Source organism: Rhipicephalus microplus, chromosome 9 (genome assembly GCF_043290135.1).
Source record: "Rhipicephalus microplus isolate Deutch F79 chromosome 9, USDA_Rmic, whole genome shotgun sequence".
NCBI classification, from domain to species: Eukaryota; Metazoa; Arthropoda; class Arachnida; order Ixodida; family Ixodidae; genus Rhipicephalus; species Rhipicephalus microplus.
This window is the reverse complement of record NC_134708.1, coordinates 91,136,760-91,157,886: the sequence shown is the minus strand read 5'-3', so window position 1 is coordinate 91,157,886 and position 21,127 is coordinate 91,136,760. Positions and strand designations below refer to the sequence as shown.

The following is a 21,127-nucleotide window of genomic DNA, read 5'->3' as shown; positions in this document are numbered from 1 at the left end:
AAACAATAATTGAACACGGAAAGACAAAATCCTAACTTTCTTAAAGCGTGGGACAGTGACATTGAGCACATTGCCACAGTGTGGCGCATGTCAAATGGGCAGATTGTGACATGCTGTTATACTTATATACACAAACTCAAAGCAATTATTAGCGTGGAGTAGAATGCGTTATTACTCTTAGTAAATTCCTCTTTACATATACGCTGCTCTCATAATTCAATGTAATCAGACACATTTCTAGGCCGCTAATTTTCTCAAACGCCCATATAATATTTGGTCACTCCGGATACGTGTCGCCATAAACGACAGGTTGAAGCACAAACTATCCGATTTATTAGCAACCATGTGATATGTCTGCCAGGTATACGTTTTCAAGATTTCAATGATTAATGTAAATCATGTCAACGTGTCAAAGTGTATGAACATCCACCAATCAAAACCCACATTTAATTTTAAAAGGGAACAAAGCATGTATGCTGAAGAGTATACTTTTTGAAGCGATCATGACCTTTTGTGCATAAGAAAGACAGAATGCATTCAAATGCCCTGAACTATTAACTGACCGGTTTGATAACTCTACCAGCCATGTAAATCTTGAAAGTAAGAACAAGTATAGCTGCGATTACCCTTGTTTCCACAGAGGCTTAGTTTACTGTTCGTAACGCTTTTGCGCACTTGACATGAAGCTATTTTGATTGACAGTTTTGTGAATACAAAACACGATCATGTTACGTTTCTGCTTTTTATGTAATACTTTGACGAACAGCTCTCGCAATATTGCCCTCAAAGTGTTCTCTTCATTATTTGTCATGTACTTCTCGCACTTAATAAGTTATATAATGAATAGACTGCAGAACAATTGGCACGTCACCAAATTTGCCACATAAATACTTCACAGGGAACATATCCAAAGAAATATTGACACAGCCTGCTCATCTCCCAATTCCGCAAAAGCTGCTCCCCCGTAAAGTTATGAGTCCTCTCCTGGATCTGCCACCGACAGCAAGTTTCGTTCATATTAAAAGGTTTCGCTCTTTCTAAGCGTGCGTAGGTGCTATTTTAGGATTGCCATACGCAGCTATTCTTAATTTCATCAGTCAAAACCCTTCCGATACTTACGGCATTCTTGAGAACCCGAAACAATAGAAAAAAAAGCTTTTGCGCTGACGCACTTAAAGTAGAAATAATCTCATCTTGGGGACGTGCATTTGAATTTAGGAATATTAACAGCCACACAGTGACGCGCGAATTGTTGTGAGCTGAGATGTTGACGGCACGATATATCTGTGCGTACACACAGTGCTGACTTCAATGAGCAGCTATGTTCAGCACATATGTCATTGAAACTACGTTATTGAAAAAGAAACATAAATGGCGAAGCTGGTATGAAGCTTCACAAGCCTTGAAAGAGAAAAACTGGGCGACTTAGAATACTGAAAAAAATAAAAAATGATGACTCTTTTATACAACGGCCATCCTTACAGCAACATAGCTGCTTTTAGAAATTTCATCGTATAGAACCTTAGATTGTCAAGAAATATAGAACTGTATACGGTATCCAAATGCTACAGCTTTGCGTACCGACTATTTTAAATCGGTTACACAAAGAAAATAGTCTCGACGTATCAAACTGTCGCTGAAAGCCTACGTGATATATTTGTATGAATGCTTGTGCTGCCATCTGCTTGTGCTGCCATTTTTTTTATTTTGCTGTCTTCACAACTACGGGTACATTTCTCTTGGTCTTTCAAATGTTTACACAATAGCCTTGTTTATTATTTTTACCGTGTTTGTTTAGGGATTTCGCTATTCTGTTCAAGCATTAGGTGTAGGACGTGCTTTGAACCGTTGTATCCACTCAGTGTGTGAGGTGGCCAGGTTCCCTTGCTAAGCGCAGCTTTTTTTGCCTGCTTTGCTCGCAAAGTTGTTGCGTAATAAACTCATTCAATTCGATTCAATTCTAATATGGCTGCTTTTATAATCTATCTAGGCAGCAGCTAGGTAACGCAGGTAGTTTCTATGTTGGTTCCGGGTTGCCGCTAGGAATGTTTAGGTAGTTCTTGATTGTTTCTGTGCTTATTTTGCGCTCTTCAAGGTTCGAGGTAATCCTCGGACAGTTGCAGACACAACACGGATGTTCAAACTGCAGAGACGAAATTTTGCTCTCCCACTAAAAGTTCGGACCTCTCATGAATCTTCGGACTGAGTCGTCGTTTGCGTAGGGCTTCTATCGCTTCGCGCCTTACCACAGCCACCATCGCATTTCTCATTTCTTGGTATTTATTTCTCGGTGTTTTCTCGTTCTCGGTGCCTTCGGCTTCCAGCCTTCGCTTCGCAGTCGTTTGTTTGGCTAAGTCTCGCATTTTATTTTTATTTTTTTTTGTAAAAGTTGCTTGCAGTTGAATTGACCCAATTTTTGCAATACACTCCTGCTCTATTATGACAGTTTTTCATATGACTAAGGAAATTGAAGTTGCCCATATCAGTTTGTTTGAGCAGCTGTGGCCTCCTTTTTTTTACTCCGACAGCATTAAAGAGCTCGTTTTGCAGCGATTCGGGCGTCGGCATTGGTGTCGGTGTCATTGTTTGTGTGCAAAATTTATCATCTCTGTCTGACACAAATATAGAGCATTTTCGCGTGACAAAAAATTGAGAAATATGCAAGTAAACTCAAAGAACACTTCTGGGTATGCATGGGGATTGAACCCGAGTCATTTGCGTCGCAAGTGGGGGTTAGAACACACAGCTATGCATATCTTGTGGATTGAAATTAAATTCATCTGCTTAGAAAAGCAGGGAAGGTAACTTTAATGATTTTTAAACACAGGCGCTGTATATATGCTTCGCAATACAACATAAGTATTGTGATAATAATGCGTGCTGAAAGTGTACATTGCCATCGGAAGTAAACGACATGGATTACTATAAATACTTATGTTGTAGCGAAGCCTCCGAACTATGAAATGGGTCGAACTCTTGAGTACCTTCTAGTGGGGCTACCCAACAAGGACGCCGCTCGCACTGAGAGCCCGTGCTTGGCCGTTACTGTCGCCATTGTGCTTGCTCGCTGTGGACCGGCTATTAAACGCCTTAACATTTTGGTGGAGAGTGCTGTGCCCTTCAAACATCTTCGGTTCACATTCGATGCCCTTGGAGCTTAGATCCCGTACCGTGCCTTCAACCATGCAACAAGACGCCGCCCAGCAAACGCTTCCTCCTGCGCCGACGCCATGTTCCGGTGTCCCCCGCATCCGCGACCCACCTGTCTTCACCGGCGCGGATGGCACCGACGTCGAGGACTGGCTCGTCATGTACGAACGCGTCAGCGTCCCCAATCATTGGGACGAGGCAGGTAAACTCGGCAACCTGGTTTTCTACCTCGCGGGTGTGGCCGGCATGTGGTATAACAACCACGCGTCTGATTTCGCAACCTGGTCCGATTTTAAGACCGCTATCACCAACGTTTTTGGCCGCCCTGCCGTTCGTAAGCTGCAAGCCGAGCAGCGCTTACGCGAACGCGCTCAGCAGGCCGGTGAATCATTCACCAGCTACATTGAAGACGTCTTGGACCTATGCAAGAAATGCAACGACAGCATGTCCGAATCAGACAAGATCCGGAACGTCATGAAGGGCATTGCCGATGATGCCTTCACGATGCTGCTGGCCAAAAACCCAGGCACAGTAGCTGAGGTCATCACGCTGTGCCAGAGCTACGAGGAGCTCCGCCGGCAGCGTTCGATGACCCGTCGCTCCACACCACGAGATGCAGGGCTTGCAGGCTTGGAGGCGAGCTGTGACCAGGTGGCACTGCTGGCAGACCTCAAGTCCTTCATACGTGAGGAAATCGCACGGCAGTTCTCTCTCCTGCCCTTCGCCCACCCACCGGCTGCTCAACAATCGGCCACTACCATTTTCCCCCCCATCCGCCGAGCGATTGAGCAGGAAATAGCGGAGGTTATGCCTGCGTACCACCCACAACAGCTTCCGGCTCCTGTACCCCCAAGTTTATTTATTACGCCCAAGTGGTCGCCAGGCCGCCTCCAGTCGTTCAAGCGCCCGCCCCACTGACTTACGCCGAAGCTGCCGCACGACCTCCATCCTTTGCAGCGGGTATGCCGGCTACGTATGTTGACGTGACCTCTCAGACTCAGCTCCAGCACCCCCTGCAGCCTTTCCAGCCACCGTTCCGTCCATCGGCTCTTGCGTCATGGACAAGACCTACCCCGGCGAACCGATGGCGCACATCCGACAACCGGCCCATTTGCTTTGCCTGCGGTTACGCCGGCCACGTAGCACGTTATTGCACTCGCGTACAGACGCCCCATATCTCGTCGCCTGTTGCTGGCCAGATTAGGCGTACCTATCACGAGGAAACGCCGTCTATGCCACCGCCAACTCGCCTAGCTTCATCTTCTCGTAGGTCACCGTCTCCACGACGTCGTTCCCCGTCCCCCATGCGGCCAAGTTCAGCTGCTCACGAGCGGGAAAACTAGTCGTCGCAGTCCCCGAGGCAAGGACTGCGATGCTATCGCATTGTGAAAGCCCTCAGAGCCGCCCATGTAATGTCATTGACGTGCTTGTGGACGGTGTTCACGCATCTGCTCTTATTGACACAGGAGCTGCAGTATCCGTTATGGACGAAAAATTTTGCCGCTTGCTTCGTAAAGTGACGACGCCAATTTCTGGATTGTCCCTTCGTACCGCCGGTTTGCATCGTATCCATCCTACAGCAGGGTGCACAGCTCGCGTTGTCGTTCAGGACGTTCTGTATGTCGCCCAATTCATCATCATTCCCGCATGCTCTCATGACGTCATCCTGGGGTGGGATTTTCTCTCCCGCAACGACGCCGTCATCCATTGTGCCGCCGCCGAAATTGAACTCTCCCCCTTCTCGCATTTGACGCCGGAAGACAGTTCTTCGAAAGTGAGCAAGATTCTCGTGAACGACGATACCATAGTGCCTCCAAGCTCCACGATGGGTGTATCTGTCTACTGCGCTGGACTCTCCGACACAATTGCACTCGTTTCGCCATCCGACCGTGCTTGCCGAAGGAAAGGGTTGCTAGTACCTTTCGCGACCGTGCAAATCACCCAGGGCAACGCCTCTATTTTCGTGACCAACCCATTCCCGTACACTGTTACCTTGGTTCGAGGGGAATGTCTCGGCAGAGTGGAACCAGTGGATAACGCACAAGTCCTGGACGTACCTGATGACTCGCGTTGTCCCAATTTGCGTACCATCAGTGCTGTTTCCACTTCTGATTCGTCATCTCCTGATGTATTTGGCCCTTGCATTGATGACAACCTCACGTCGGTACAGCGTTCCCAGCTTCTGAACCTGTTGCGAGAATATCGTTCTTCTTTCGATGTCGGGCGAAGTTCTCTCGGTCGTGCGTCCGCTGTTACGCATCGTATCGACACTGGTGCCCATCCACCATTACGGCAACGTCCCTACCGCGTGTCGCCTGCTGAACGTCGGGAAATTAACGAGCAGGTTGATGATATGCTCAGACGCGACGTTATTCGGCCCTTGGACAGTCCATGGGCGTCTCCTGTTGTTCTTGTCGTGAAGAAGGATGGTTATGTGCGGTTCTGTGTGGACTACAGACGGCTCATTAAGATCACTCGCAAGGATGTTTACCCACTGCCGTGCATCGATGACGCAATTGACAGCCTTCACGGAGCCGAATTTTTTTCTTCGCTCGATCTGCGCTCGGGGTACTGGCAAGTACCCAAGGCTGATGACGCTCGACCGAAGACTGCGTTCATCACACCCGACGGCTTGTACGAATTCAACGTCATGCCGTTTGGTCTATGTAATGCACCTGGGACCTTTGAGCGCATGATGGACACCGTTCTGCGCAAGTTGGAATGGCACACGTGCTAGTGTTACCTCGATGACGTTGTTGTGTTCGCCTCAGATTTCTCCACGCATCTCCAACGTCTGAAAGAAGTTTTCGCACGTGTGAGCAATGCCGGCTTGCAACTAAATCTGAAGAAGTGCCGCTTTGCAGCATGGCAACCCACCATCCTAGGGTACGTCGTGTCTAAGAATGGCATTTTTCCTGACCCAGCCAAGCTTCGGGCCGTGGCTGAATTCCCCAAACCTGCGTCCGTCAAAGAACTGCGTAGTTTCGTGGGCCTGTGCTCTTACCTCCGACGCTTCATACGAAACATTGCTACAATTATATCACCGCTGACGAAGCTCCTTGGAAGTAACGGGCCCCTCAATTCGTGGTCGTCTGAGCGCGACGACGCGTTCGCGAAGCTCCGCCATTTGCTGACGTCTCCTCCCATTCTACGCCACTACGACCCTACGGCCCCGACGGAGGTGCACACAGACGCCAGCGGTGTAGGCCTCGGCGCTGTCCTGGCGCAGCGCAAACCCGGATTCCCTGAATATGTCGTAGCATATGCAAGCCGTACGCTCACGAGAGCTGAGACAAACTACACCGTCACGGAGAAAGAGTGCCTGGCGATCGTCTGGGCTCTTACAAAGTTTCGACCGTATTTGTATGGTCGCCCATTCGATGTCGTCACCGACCATCATGCACTATGCTGGCTTTCATCATTGAAGGATCCCTCAGGCCGTCTCGCCCGTTGGGCTCTTCGTTTACAAGACTACGACATCCGCGTGCTGTACCGCAATGGACGCCAGCATGCTGATGCCGACGCCCTCTCGCGCTCCCCTCTGCCTGAAGGTGATGTGCTCTGCTCAGTATCCTCGGCTGGTGTTTCTGCCATTGACGTTGACATAATCGCTACCGAACAGCGAAAGGATAATTGGATCGGCCCGCTGATCGACTTGCTCTCTGATCCATCCGCAACGCCATCCACGCGTGCATTGCGTCGTCAAGCTCGCCATTTCGCCATTCGTGACGGCCTTCTACACCGACGCAATTACGACGCCGACGGCCGGCAGTGGTTACTCGTGATACCCCGCAGTCTGCGGTCAGAGATATGTGAATCCTTCCATTCTGATCCGCAATGCGCGCACTCTGGGGTATTCAAAACCTACCATCGCATTCGACAACGCTACTTCTGGCGCGGGATGTACCGCTATGTGCAGCAGTTCGTTCGCTCTTGCCTCACTTGCCAACGCCGTAAACCGTCAGCTCACATGTCGCACGCCAGTCTACAACCGTTACCTTGCCCTGAACGTCCCTTTGGGCGCGTAGGTATCGATTTGTATGGACCACTTCCTCTGACGTCGGCTGGTAACCACTGGGCCATAGTTGCCGTTGACCATTTAACGCGATACGCCGAAACCGCCGCTCTCCCTGAGGCTGCTGCGCGCGATGTTGCGTCCTTCCTGCTGCATCGATTTATACTGCGCCACGGACCACCCCAAGAGCTTCTCAGTGATCGAGGCCGTGTCTTCTTGTCGGAAGTCGTCGAAGCCATTCTGACGGAGTGCCATTCTGTCCACCGCAAAACTACTGCTTACCACCCACAGACGAATGGCCTCACCGAACGCTTTAACCGCACTCTCGGCGACATGCTTTCTATGTACGTCGCTGCCAACCACACTAATTGGGATAATATACTGCCCTTCGTCACCTACGCCTACAACACCGCCCCTCAGAGCACGACTGGTTTTTCACCTTTCTACTTGCTGTACGGAAGGCACCCGTCGCACACCATGGACACAATACTTCCGTACACGCCGGATCCATCTGATTGTACACCTATTTCCGAGACAGCCAGGCTTGCTGAAGAGTGTCGCGAGCTTGCCAAGACTTTTACGACGCAAGAGCAAGAGCGGCAGAAGAGTATCCGTGATGCCAGCACCACTTCTGAGCCCACGTTCCTTCCTGGTGCGCTTGTATGGCTCTCGATCCCGACCTCTGCCGCTGGCCTCTCTTCCAAACTACGTCCCAAATACGAAGGCCCCTGCCGTGTCATCGAGTGCACCTCACCCGTCAACTATCTGATCGAACCCGTTGAACAATCTTCGGACATGCGCCGTCGTGGGCGAGACATCGTCAACGTGGAGCGCCTGAAGGCTTATTATGACCCGCTCATAATAACAAGCTGTTAGGTCGCCAGGCGGCTCCCTCTTCGACCCCGGGGTAATTGTAGCGAAGCCTCCGAACTATGAAATGGGTCGAACTCTTGAGTACCTTCTAGTGGGGCTACCCAACAAGGACGCCGCTCGCACTGAGAGCCCGTGCTTGGCCGTTACTGTCGCCATTGTGCTTGCTCGCTGTGGACCGGCTATTAAACGCCTTAACAATGTTTAGAGCAGCAACCCACTACAAACGTCACACCTTACTGCACCCTTAAGGCCACAAATATGGGGCATAGCAAATTAGAGAGGATCTCACATACAGAGTGTTTGAAATAGGCACTGGGAAAAGCATGTCACTATCACGGTCAACTTTCATAGGCAAAGCTTTAGGGTTTCCCATTTTTCATTGAACCTATATAAGATGTGGGAGAATTTACCCAGTATATGTGATGTATACGCGTTTACCATTAAGGTAGTACTTTTATCCGAATTCAACAAGGAAATTATTCCAAAAAAGCCTCTCTTTTAAGAATGACTTACAAAAGAACTCTATACTTTGACGCAATTTGTGCTGAATGAATATGAACGTAGCATGCCTAAACTTTCAATTAAGTACAGCACCGGTCTCAAAAAAACATCCTAGTCGTCGCGAAGCAGTATTTATCGCCAAGGTACGCTTCTTGCTGTATTTTATTTAACTGATTTGTTACAGGTAAACTCTAACCGCGGTACCGTTTCTCATATCACAAAACAGCCAGGAACTTATATTATGAGCAGCGGAACTTTTGCGACAGTATTGCATCTTCCGTTTTTTGTCATTTTACTATCGAAATCGGGCCTTCACAATATTGCTACCTAACCCTTTGAGGCACAGCAACACGCGAAAGTTAGTCTTCTCGCACTCTCAAGGGCAGGCCACGACGTTTTCTTGGAAGACAGGATTCAGCCCCTGTTCATGCCCCCACAGAAATCTCAACGTTGCAGAAACGGCACGGAAGCAATAGCCGTTGATCTGATTCCTTGGAATATACATCCGAAAGGCAAACCTCAAAAAAGGAAGAAGAAAAGCGAGAGCCAAAATAATACTCGCCAAATTAACGTGCGACAACACGCAGGCTTTCTTTTATGATGCTGCAAGTCATTAGAATAGAGGTGCCTATGCAGTCTCCGTGGTGGACGCCCGTGGCTGAGTCGTCAATGAATCTGGGGTACTTATCAACTTTGCCCATGAAGGAGAGGAAATGGCCATTGCAGCATCTCTTGAAAGCTGCACGGGGGCTTCTGCCATTTACACTGACTGCCTAACAGCTACAAGACATTTTTCGGTGGCCCTAGTCTCTTCGAAGGCATCTATAGTTGTTAACAGGCTCGTCAACCACAAAGGGGGGGGGGCATTACTGTCCCCACAAATCACATGATTTTCGGCTCACATGGACAACATTTTCGGATATTCTGGCTGCAACCAAATTGAGCTGGCAGACCAACTGGCGCAGTAACTCACTTTCTACGTCGGCGATATGCCCCCTCGCTTTAATGCAGACTCCTGGAACCTCGACCACAAAGACCCACTCGTGTCATACCGAGATCTCAGTTATCATCACAGGTTAGAATGTTGAACCTTTCCTTCTCCTCACACAAAGCTCAACAGAGCTCAAGCAATCACAGACAGCGGCAGACTCGTGGCTAAGGTATTCGGCCGCTCACCCGCAGGCCGCGGTATTGAATCCCGGCTGCAGCGGCTGCATTTCCGATGGAGGCAGAAATGCTCTAGGCCCATGTGCTCAGATTTGAGCGCACGTTTAAGAACCTCAGGTGGTCGAAATTTCCGGAGCTCTCCCCTACGGCGTTTTTCATAATAATATGGTGGTTTTGGGATGTTAGACCTCGCATATCAATTAATCACCAGTCAGACAAGAAAACTGCCTATCTCGGGTATTTTTTTCTGCATACATTGACACAATTGCAAGCAAAATTTCTTGCGCCATACTACTGATTTCTATTGCCAGCCACGCATGCACATACTATAATCATACGTGTCTCACGTATACTGGCGACTTTGGAAATTATGCCTAGCCCCTTCACTGCTGTATAACAAAAGCATTAATTTATTATTTCAATACTGTCAGTACACTGGACATTGTCGGCTTCAATTCTAACGCCAATTGTGAACTACAAGTCACTCCGCGTAAATATCAGAAATAAATCTCAAAATCTATGCTTTTGTGGTGCATGCACCAGAACTGAATAGGGCAGTTCAAGGCGCAATGTGACCAATAATCATCGGTTGTCATAGCAGTATTTAACAATTCCGATATTTACTGCAATATCAAAAAGATATCCTTTCTTGCTTTGGCTCAAAATGGGAGGTGAAAATTCCCCTATATAGGAAAATTTTCGTGCATGGAACATCCCTGTCAGATCCATCGCCGAAGGACTCTGTGTACCGAGCCCGGCATGGGTGGTGCCACCGTATTGATTGGCAGGGATTTCTGCGCCGCTTTCTTTCTACCAGGACCCCAATTACGTTCAAACTCACTCAACCACTCACTATCACAATGTGGTCAATGTTATCGAAGCCTGCTATTTAAGTGAATGAAGCACCGCCATATGCTTTGTACCTTCAGGTTGTAACTTATAAAATCTTCGTGATTTATCTAATGGGGGACCTCCAATAAGAATTAAAACTTGATATATCATTGCGTCACATCGCGCCCATCATTAAGAATTTTAAACTTGTGTATTCCTAGGCATGGGTAGTTGCGACCCATTAAGGACTTGGTCGCAAAGTGGCGTTGCATAGTGGCGTTGCACATATTGAGAATGATTGCTCTCATAGAGCAAATCATCGAATAAACCACTTTACCTTGTGAAATACTGAAGCTTGCGTTGATTCGGCACGATATATTCATGTTAAATCAAGCTACCCTCTTTCTAAAATTATCAAGCAGCGGAAAAGTTAGGGTGACATGCGTAATAGCAGGAACCAAAGTACCTTCTTATGTTTGTCAATTCTTCGGACTGATAACAGTTTTAGGTGGCTGTTACATTGCTTTTGCTTTGTATTCATATGCGTGCCCTCGTAGAACATCGATAATCGAAGTCAATACCATTTGTGTTTCCATTTACCACCAGATGGTAAATGGCAACATATTGAAATACAGTGAGCACACGGAACAAAATTAATGTAAAGATGTGAACAAACAGCCATTCTGTAGTGCCATAAAAATATTGTGTACGCTTGCAATACTATTTATCCGAATGCCATTGTCAAATTCTTAAGTATTTATTTAGTGTTAAAATTTATGGCTTAATCTTCAGCTAAATATAGGTCCAAACAAAGCACCTGTAGCGAGGGGCAGGAGAAGAACAATGCAGTTACATAGGTCCCCAAAACCAACTGCTTTATTGGAATGCCAATGCGAAGTGAGGTTTTTTGAATCTGTGGTGCACTCAAGCACTTGCCCTGCAATTGCCTCTGTTGACCTCGTCATCGTCGCTGCCTCGGCACGCCAACACTCGTCGGTCCCACTCTCCACGCCCTATAAACCGAGTCTTGATCAGACCAGCGTAAATGATGTTGTTTGTTCTAGACAGCATTGTGAAAGTAAGGGTGAAGGCTTGAAACAATACAGGAAGGATGGTATCTTTCGTGGTGTTCTGTACATAGGTGGACTTGAGTATTTCGATCAAAAAAATTTCTTCTCCACAGTGCGGACGCCCCGCCGCGGTGGTCTAGTGCCTAAGGTACTCGGATGCTAACCCGCAGGTCGCGTGATCGAATCTCGGCTGCGGCGGCTGCATTTTTGATAGAGGCGAACCTGCTGCAGGCCCGTGTGCTCAGATTTGGGTGCAGGTTGAGGAACCCGAGGTGGTCGAAATTTCCGGAGCCCTCCAATACAGCGTCTCTCAAAATCATATAGTGGTTTTAGGACGTTAAATCCCACATATCAATCAAACATGCCCAGATGTATTGAACAATGCTTGTCCTCTTGCTCGGTCATAAAAACAGTGTATAGTAGTTACAGTGTTTTACGAATTGCGTCTGTTCGAGGAAAATTTCTGTGGCAGTTTGTAAATATTTTAAACGGTGCGATTTATGTGTTGAGTTAGGCCTCGGCGTCAGAAGACAAATTGTCTTCAACACATATTTGCAGAGTTTTACATTGGATGGGCTACCAAACTTGTTTTTTTGAAAAAGCTGCTGGCTTATGAAGTCAACAGGTAACCAAAATGAAGTGTCATATAGCCTAACTGTGCTGCAGCAAATTGAAGATAGTATTTACATGTACTTGTCATACTTAAATGTACAAGAGTCAAGGAGACGCTTTATTTTTCAGTGTTATTAGGACTACTTTTATTTACCAGTGAGAACGCACCAACAGGCCTATTTCTTGATGATAATAGAATACTATGCGCTGGAGGTCAATACCCAAAAGCCGTGAGAGATAGTAGAAGATTCTAGACTTTAATCATCTGCCTCGGTCACTAACAGCTGCTGGCACTCCAAATCGCGGTCCTCAGTCTTTGCTAATTCGTGCTCCTTCTGACTGCCTGGAGACTTTCCTAAATAGCCGAAAGGCTATCTCGCCCCATGAAAATTAATGTGCAATTCATGTGGCAAGCGGCACAAAAGGAAGCTTTTCAGGTACCTAAACTACGCCTGCAGACACCACAGATACTTTCCCGTTTCGGCGAATACGCCGATACAGAAGTACATGCCGACGCAAGCAGCGTAGTACTTCGCGCCGGTCTTGTGCAAAGGACTGAGGCCTGGAAACGTTATCCTGTTATGCTTGCCGGTCGTTATTATTGCGATAGCAATGATATGGACACTCTCGACTGGATTCTGCTGCCGGCGTCAACGTCAGCGGAATGCACCGTATATATATATATATATATATATATATATATATATATATATATATTCGGTAGAAAAAGAGGTCGAGAAACGTGCGAAAAAACACTAGTTTTACTATCGTTTCGGCAAGTGGGCCTGCCTTTGTCGGAGTGAACTATATATATATATATATATATATATATATATATATATGCAAACGCAAGAAGAAAAGTATCAGAAAAAAAGCAATCTGGCACGCGGTATCAAATGTGGGACCTCTGCGTCGTGAAAGCCAGGCGTTAACCACTGAGCTACCCCAAAAGACTTTCTTCACCGTGCAAACGGCAAGCTTTTTATAGAATTTACCGCTGGAGTGTTTTCAGCATTACCAGAAGGATGGCGCAATAAGCACACGTTGCCACATCGTGCAGCGGCCCCCGCTCTTGTCTCCTACGCGTAGTTTGCCCGGCTTAGAGAAGGGGACCAACGCTTCTCGCGCGCCCTTATCTCGCGTTGGTGAGGAGGGAAGGGTCGTATGCCTTTGCTGGCCTCGGGCTTTACGTGGAACGACTCTGCTGTAGTGACCTGGCGCACAAAAGTCACTGCAATCATTGCAGGGTTCGTTCGCGAAAAGCGCGCGCTTTTCCGACTCAGCGAAGTAACAAATGAGACGCTTAGTCGCGTGCATCCGTACCTGTGAGTACGTTTCCTGCGTAATTTGTGCGCGAGAAACGCGGGGGCACGTTTCGATCTGCTTGTCTTGTGCGCGTGACCTTTCAAATTGTTGCTATTGCGTTCATTGCTTCTCCGTTGTGGCAAAGTTGTGACTTTTTCAAAACCGAGACCAACTATTCCGCAGTACAAAAGCAGAGCCTTTTCATCATATGGGCAGCTACAAAGTATCGCTCTTACCTTTGTGGCAGGCCTTTAAAAGTGGTCAGCGACCACTACGCCTTGTGCTGACTAGCTATCTTGAAGGACCCTTCAGGTCGTCTCGTACTGTGGAGCCTAAGGCTTCCAAAATTTGACATTACTGCTACATACAAGTCCGGAAGGAAACACTCTGTACCGACTGCCTGTCTCACGCCTTCGTCAATTCCCTACAGTGTAACCACCAAGATGATGCATTCTTTGTGGCAACAATGAGTGATGTTGACTTAGCCGAGCGATAGCGAGCCGACCCGGAACTGAGAGGCCCAGAGAAATACCACTAGGGGCCACACTACCATCGTCCCGAAAGTATTCAGGCGGAGACCGGCATCATTTGACTTGAAAATAACGTCATCCATAAGAACTTTTCTCTGGCCCAAGACAGCTGCCTTGTCATTGTACCTTCGATAATGCGACCTGAAATTCTTCAGGCCTTGCACGGCGACCGAACAGCTGGCCACCTAAGTTTTTTTTCCCGCACGCTCGTGCGAATACTCTAGAAGTATTGCTGGCCACGTCTTTCCGCCGACGTCGCTCGTAACTTGAGGTCATGCCGACACTGCCAGTGACACTAGAGACCACTGACAGCTTCAGCAGCCTTTCTTCAGCCGAGCGAACCACCTCGCCTACCATTTCAAGAAATCTCAATGGACCTACTGAGGCCGCTTTCGACATCGAACTGCGGAAAAATATGGTTCGACGTTGCTACTGACTACCCCATCTCCTACGCCGAAACAATGACCCTACCTAAAGGCAGTGCCACAGAGGCAACGAAGTTCTTCAATGAGAGCAATGTCCTTCGTCGTGGCACCCCAGAGGTTCTCATCCCCAAGAAAGGTATGGCCTTTACGGCTGATTTGATTCAGTCGATCTTGAAACATAGCCAGATAAGCCATCTCCGCACCACCGCTTACCCCCCACCAACAAAGGACCTAAGCCGAGAGCCTTAACAACACCATATCCGACATACTGATCATGTGCGTGGACGTCGAACACAAGACATGAGATGCCACCCTTCTGTTCATGACCTTCGCATGCACCACGGTCGTCGAGGAAACGTCGCAGGTGATGCCATACAAGTTGGTCTACGGAAGAAATTCGTCCCTGATGCTGGACGCCATGCTGCAAGCATGCCGATGAGGAAGCGAACCTCAACGTCAACATATACCTTCAGTGTGCTGCAAAATCTTATTAACTCACCTGCCTGCGCAACAAAAGTCAGCAGATGGCCAACCACTGCTGTTACAATCTGCGACAGAGCTTCGTGAAGTACCATCCCGGCAGCCACGCTTGGTAATGAACGCAGATGCGCCAACATAGCCTAAGTCAGTCATAGGAATCATACGACAGTCATAGGAATCATACGAGGTAATTGAACGGCTTGGCACACTCGACTATGAGGTTGTCCCCGACCACATCGCGAACTCTCTACGGCGGCCCGCGTGACCTGAAGATGTTCATGTCTTGCGCGTAAAGCTTTTTCACGGGCGTGAATAAATTTAAGGGCTGTACTTTTTTGTCGTATCTGTATTATTGTCATTCATTACGTGAACCTTGGCCCTAGTTGTTATACTTTCTTGATTTATGGTTGTTATTTTTGTTGTTCTTGCATATTTCCACGTGTCCTCTTTTAGGCGTCGGAAGGAGGCTCTTGCAGAAGGTCACAATGCAACGCGCGTTTTTATGTTCACTTTTGTTTCATTCTGTTTTCACCCACAAAGCCTGTCAGGAATTCCCCTCGCAAACTGCACCTTAATTTTCGCAGAGGTTCGCGATTATTGTTGATCGTTCTCTTAAAATAAGGTTCACTACGCGAACACTTCAGAATATTGGAGATTCTGCGCGACAATAAGTGATAACGCTGGAACATTCGACGGTACATATGTAAATGGTGACGCGCTTTGCGGCTTGTATAGTTGATCGACGACCGACGCTCTGTTCACCGCTGTCAGTGCTAGTGTGCTGCTGTAATCTAATTCGCCATTTACCAACCACAATTTCAGTCGAATATACAGCTTCATTTGAACATCGAATCTGCTCCTTTCGTCCACGTCATGAACACGTCACAAAAAATCACAGGTCAGTAATGCTGAATCACTGGACGCCGTGAACATGATGACGCATTGCTTTCGCGCACATTGCCACCGAAGCTGCTCCTAATGCAAATCTCGTGGCTACGAACTGTTTGTGAATTGTATGGGCCAACCTTTTCACCACCAACTGATCGGGCAATTTCGCTACCACTTTTTACTGATAAATTAGGTCAAACTTTCAGAGCGGCTGTGTGAAGAAAAACTGTGGCCGGACGATCACCGGCTATACCAGCATATACACTCCGATACGCTAGCGTTTAGAGCGAACTTTTTGTGCTTCCTTGATGACACTCACATCGGGCCGTCTTTTTTTTCTGCTTTCTCTTCTTGAAATGCTCTCATGAAGTTGAGGGTACGGAGGCGCCCTCTGCCTCCTTCCTGACAATTACCGTTTACTCACGTACAGTAAAAGGAAGGAAGAGAAATCAATTATTTGTACAGATAATGTTTAGTAAGCATCACATAACCTTGAATGCATCCATGCGTTAGATAACACGACTTTTCGCTACAAACGTTCTGGCCCAATTGCATTTGTCTACCTTGATGAGGATTTCTTTGTAGCTCTTCAAAGTCGCCTTTCAATGGGTGCTGTCGCGATTGTGTTTTTTCTTTTCATTATAGCAAACGAACGTTGCTTATTACTGCGGTTACTAAATGCAAAGTATTTCGTAGAGAACGAAAGACACTTCGATAATATCAGTCTGTCTGTCTACGCGCCTAGCTCTTGGCGCTCTTCTGGTCTCAAGCTCAACATCGTATGAAACAAACTAGGCGCAGAAAGACGCGAATATATGCCAAACACAACGTGGAGGTCTTGATGTAAATAAATAAACATCCTGTAGCGTACGTCATGAAATGCTTACACTAGTCACGTGTGGCCCATACCACCATGCCACGACTCGTCCAGTACACTGGCATGGCCCAAATGATTTAAAGTGTATATTAGCACGGACTTTAATAATCTTAAGGCATCATTGTTAAGAAGCCATGTTGCTCAAAATCTTGTGCCACCATTGACGGCGTTATCGAAGGGCTAATTTTGACCATGAAAGTGAATGAAGTGGGAAGCTCAGGTCAGATTTCAACCCAAGCCTTCTGAATGACAAACTAACTACCTACTATAGGTGGATGAATGGATGGGTTGATACGAAGCTCTAATGACAGACCTGAGGTGCACGACTCTCCCCGTTGGGAACGTCAGGACAAACCCAACCGCCACAGAGTCAAGTCAATGCTTCAAGCAGCTTTACTAAACGACCATTCATAATACTGATGTCAGCACACCTCGAACGGCGGTTGCACTATATACTTTGATGATAATGTAATCACATTACACATTAAGCAGTGAAGCGTTATGCTATTTTAACTATGAAAATTAGTTTTCTTAGGCACTTCATCGCACCTTATGTGTGCTTCTTTTTCGAGAAAACTGATCTGTCTGTTCTGTCGTAAGTGTCTTGGTTACGTCAGACCACAAACTGGGGAGGCGACGGGACGCAAGTCAATGATCTATGTACGAGATTTCTGCAAGATTATTTCCTTTCGAATTGTAGATAATTGTTCTTTGCTGATGCGCTGAATATACACAGAGAGTAGATGCATCTTCGGTCACTTGGCTAAAACGAACACACAAAAAATACCTTTCAGGCCACTCACTGCTGCTCTACAGTGCCTGGAATAAGGAAGATGTGTCAGTGATAAGCTGCTTTTAGATGCAATCGTCTTTTCAGTCGTTCTCGAGTACTTGAAGTATCGAATGGAAGAAATAGGCGCAGAGGTACTTCTGAAAATTTAGAAAATTCATTACCTTAAGCGCGATTAAGTCCATAGTTAGGCATATTTTTTGTGATCTGCCTGGACTGCATCACTTTGGCAATAATTGCAGGATACATGGTTAGAGAACGCACAGAATGCAATGATGTAAATGCGCAAGGCCACTTTGTGATTCAGAATGCATACGTACGACACAAGAAGTTTTGATACTTGGGTGTATCTGAAGTAGTGTGACTGACGTTTCCACACTATTACAAGTACAACACTTAAGTTTTATAAATATCACGACCCCGATTTAACGTCACTTACTTGGTGGTGGTCAATAGAGGGACACTTTAACAAACAATACTGTGCGCAAATTGGACGCGATAAATGTTCACTGAAAGAACGGAGGGCTCGCAGCTCTCGTAAATGTGTGCTAATTGCTGAATGCAGTACCACATTTCGATTCCTAGAAAAATAATTCTCCATCGCCACAGACCGCAATATGCTCCACTCGTGCCATCCTGCACAGCGGAGGAAGAATGGCACTACCAAAGATGGATTGGTCCATGCCGGCACGAAATGTGAAATAAAGTCTTCTCACGTCAAAAGTGGCACTTTAGTTCATCTGCACGCAATATAAAATGGCTACCCTCCGACTGTGTGCAAACTTGCCCAGTAGCAACGATTGGACTTACTGGCGTCTATTTCAACACTTTTTATTGAAAACAGCAAGTAGTGCTTGAAAAACAGTGGTGATTCGATTCGCATCTTAGCGGCAAAGAAGAACACTGATTCTTCAATGCTTTAGACGCTGTAGAATTTAGAAAGTGTATGTAAGGTAGAGGCCAATTTAGTTCTTGCTGGCTTGGAAATGGAGAAGAGATGGCCACTCACTTGAAAGGAATGGCGATCTTTTTATCAGCTTAAAATGCCATAAACTTTGATTATCATGTCATCTCAGAATTACGACTGTAAAGCGTGAAACAGGAGGGCATAACTTGAAAGAGAAAGAATACAACTGCGTGAATGTTACTATTAGCCGGCACCATCAAATAAGCTAGCGGAGAGGTAGTCGGCTTCAACCTATTGAACGTGTATACCTAAACTAGGTATACTGCACTGTTCACGCCGAAGGGGAAACGAGTACGCTAGCTCGCTTGTCTTTCAATTAGACAGGAGCAAGAAGCACTGCAAATTATGGCGAGCATCTTTTCGGCAACGCGGAAACAGGTTATAGCGATGCACCTCTGTCCGTGAAACGTTCAATCTTTACTCTATCTATACTTCAGTACTTCTGACAGCTGCGCTGCAAGCGTACCACTTTCAAAACAATGCCGATCTTTGACAACCAACATGGGTATGCAGACGATCCTGAAACAAACGATGCACATAGGCGTACATTCTGAGCCACCAGATGCGGCGTGATTTACTAACATCTCGTTGATACTACTGCCACAAAGAAAACAAATTCAAATAGGCCTAAAGACAACCTGGTCATAGAGACCATCTGGTGAACCTCTTTCCTTATCACCAGCGCAGTCATTAACGTGTTGAGAGTTGGTTGATTAGAATGTCCATGGGTTACACTGGCAAGCGGGCCCAGTAATCTAGGTGTATGATTCAATTTTGGGCAGGATCAAGTCGCCAAAATGCTGATATATACACATATAAACTATCACGCCACTGTGTGAAAAAGGAACCTCAACAAAATTCATTGGCACTAATACATAGGATTTGTGTAACAGTCGTTTATTTTAAGGTTACAAAAATTATTCTTGTAACGGAATTCATACTCTTAACTTTCCTGTCCCAATAGCCAATGACATCGGGGATTGTAAGCGTAGAACGAGGGCAGACGTCCTATGGCGTGATTAAAATAGTTTCGACAACCGGGAAGGGGTCTTACACGCACGAACGTATCTGTCACGCGGAGGTCGTAGTAGTATTCGTTCCCTAGAGAAAAAAAGCCAGAAAAAGCCGCGTTAGCAAAACTATAGCCGTGCTGCTGAATTATCAAATGCTCACTACACACAACACACACACACACACACACACACACACACATATATATATATATATATATATATATATATATATATATATATATAAATATATAAGGGAAAGAAGTGTATACCTAAGGGCTCGTTTTTCCGTGTTTTAACACAATTATAATCAGATCTAACAGACAGTGTTGCCAAGGAATGTACGAGGAAGTCATTAGAACCAATGGAATGTAAATAGGTAGAAAGAAAAGTGGATGAAAAAATAACCAGCCGTGAGCAGGAATCGAACCTACGACCTTCGAATTACGCGTTCGCTGCTCTAACCACTGAGCTACCACATTGGCCTTCCCTCCATCCACTTTTTGGGGTTTATATGTGAATTTAGAAGTAGGAGTGGCAGTCAGCGCCATCTATAAGCCAAGCGACGAGTGTGAAAACACTCTTTCATGCGCAAGTTTGGCGTAACATAGCACGTAAACTTATTATCAGCGGCCAGCTGATTAATGCTACGTGAAGCCAAACATCCGCATAACAGAGTGTTTTCACACTCGTCACTTGGCTTATAGATGGCGCTGCGTGTCACTCCTACTTCTAAATTCACATATACACCCAAAAAAGTGGATGGAGGGAAGGCCGCTGTGGTAGCTCAGTGATTAGAGCATCGAACGCGTAATTCGAAGGTCGTAGGTTCGATTCCTGCTCACGGCTGGTTATTTCTTCATCCACTTTTCTTTCTTCTTATTTACATTCCATTGGCTCTAATGACTTCCCTTGTACATTCCTTGGCATTACTGTCTGTTAGATCTCATTATTATTGTGTTAAAACACGGAAAAACGAGCCCTTAGGTATACACTTCTTTCCCTTATTTCATTAAACAAGAGTCTCGTACTGGCAGACTTGGTGTCATTAGGTTGTATACGAGGGACTATTAATCAGGTGGCCGCTCATAATAAGTTCACGTGCTACGTGACGATAAACATGCGCATAAAAGAGTGTTTTCACACTCGTCGCTTGGCTCATAGATGGCGCTGACTGTCATTCCTACTTCTAAATTCACATATGAACCTAAAAAAGTGGCTGGAGGGAAGGCCGCTGTGGTAACTCATTGGTTAGAGCATCGAACGCGTAATTCAAAGGTCGTAGGTTCGATTCCTGCTCACGAATGGTTATTTTTTCTCCCACTTTTCTTTCTTCTTATTCACAGTCCATTGGTTCTAATAAGTTCCCCTGTACATTCCTTGGCATTACTGTCTGTCATATCTCAAATACACACACACACACACACACACACACACACACATATATATATATATATATATATATATATACAGAAGAAAAACTGTGGTTGCCGCAAGGTTATAAATATGAAAGTATAAGCGCTTTCACATAACTGTTTCTTCTGTGGACGTTTCGACGGGATCCCTGGCTTTTTTAAGGCATAATAATATTTACACATGTTCGTTGTCTTCTTAAAGCCTGTCGAGACAGGAGGGA

The 21,127-nt window shown here is 46.4% G+C and overlaps 2 protein-coding genes across 12 annotated transcripts in view; one reads left to right on the top strand and one right to left on the bottom strand.

The window, feature by feature from the left end:
* The window catches only part of LOC142771998 (uncharacterized), a 371,379-nt gene that overhangs the window by 25,535 nt on the left and 324,717 nt on the right, over positions 1–21,127 (top strand). The window lies entirely within an intron of this gene.
* The window catches only part of LOC142772000 (uncharacterized), a 101,415-nt gene continuing 87,746 nt past the window's right edge, over positions 7,459–21,127 (bottom strand). For both annotated transcript variants that reach the window (XM_075874071.1, XM_075874072.1), the window contains exon 5: positions 7,459–19,582. In XM_075874071.1, coding sequence (XP_075730186.1) covers positions 19,425–19,582 — 158 coding nt within the window. In that variant the 3' untranslated portion in view covers positions 7,459–19,424. The remainder of the gene's footprint in view (positions 19,583–21,127) is intronic.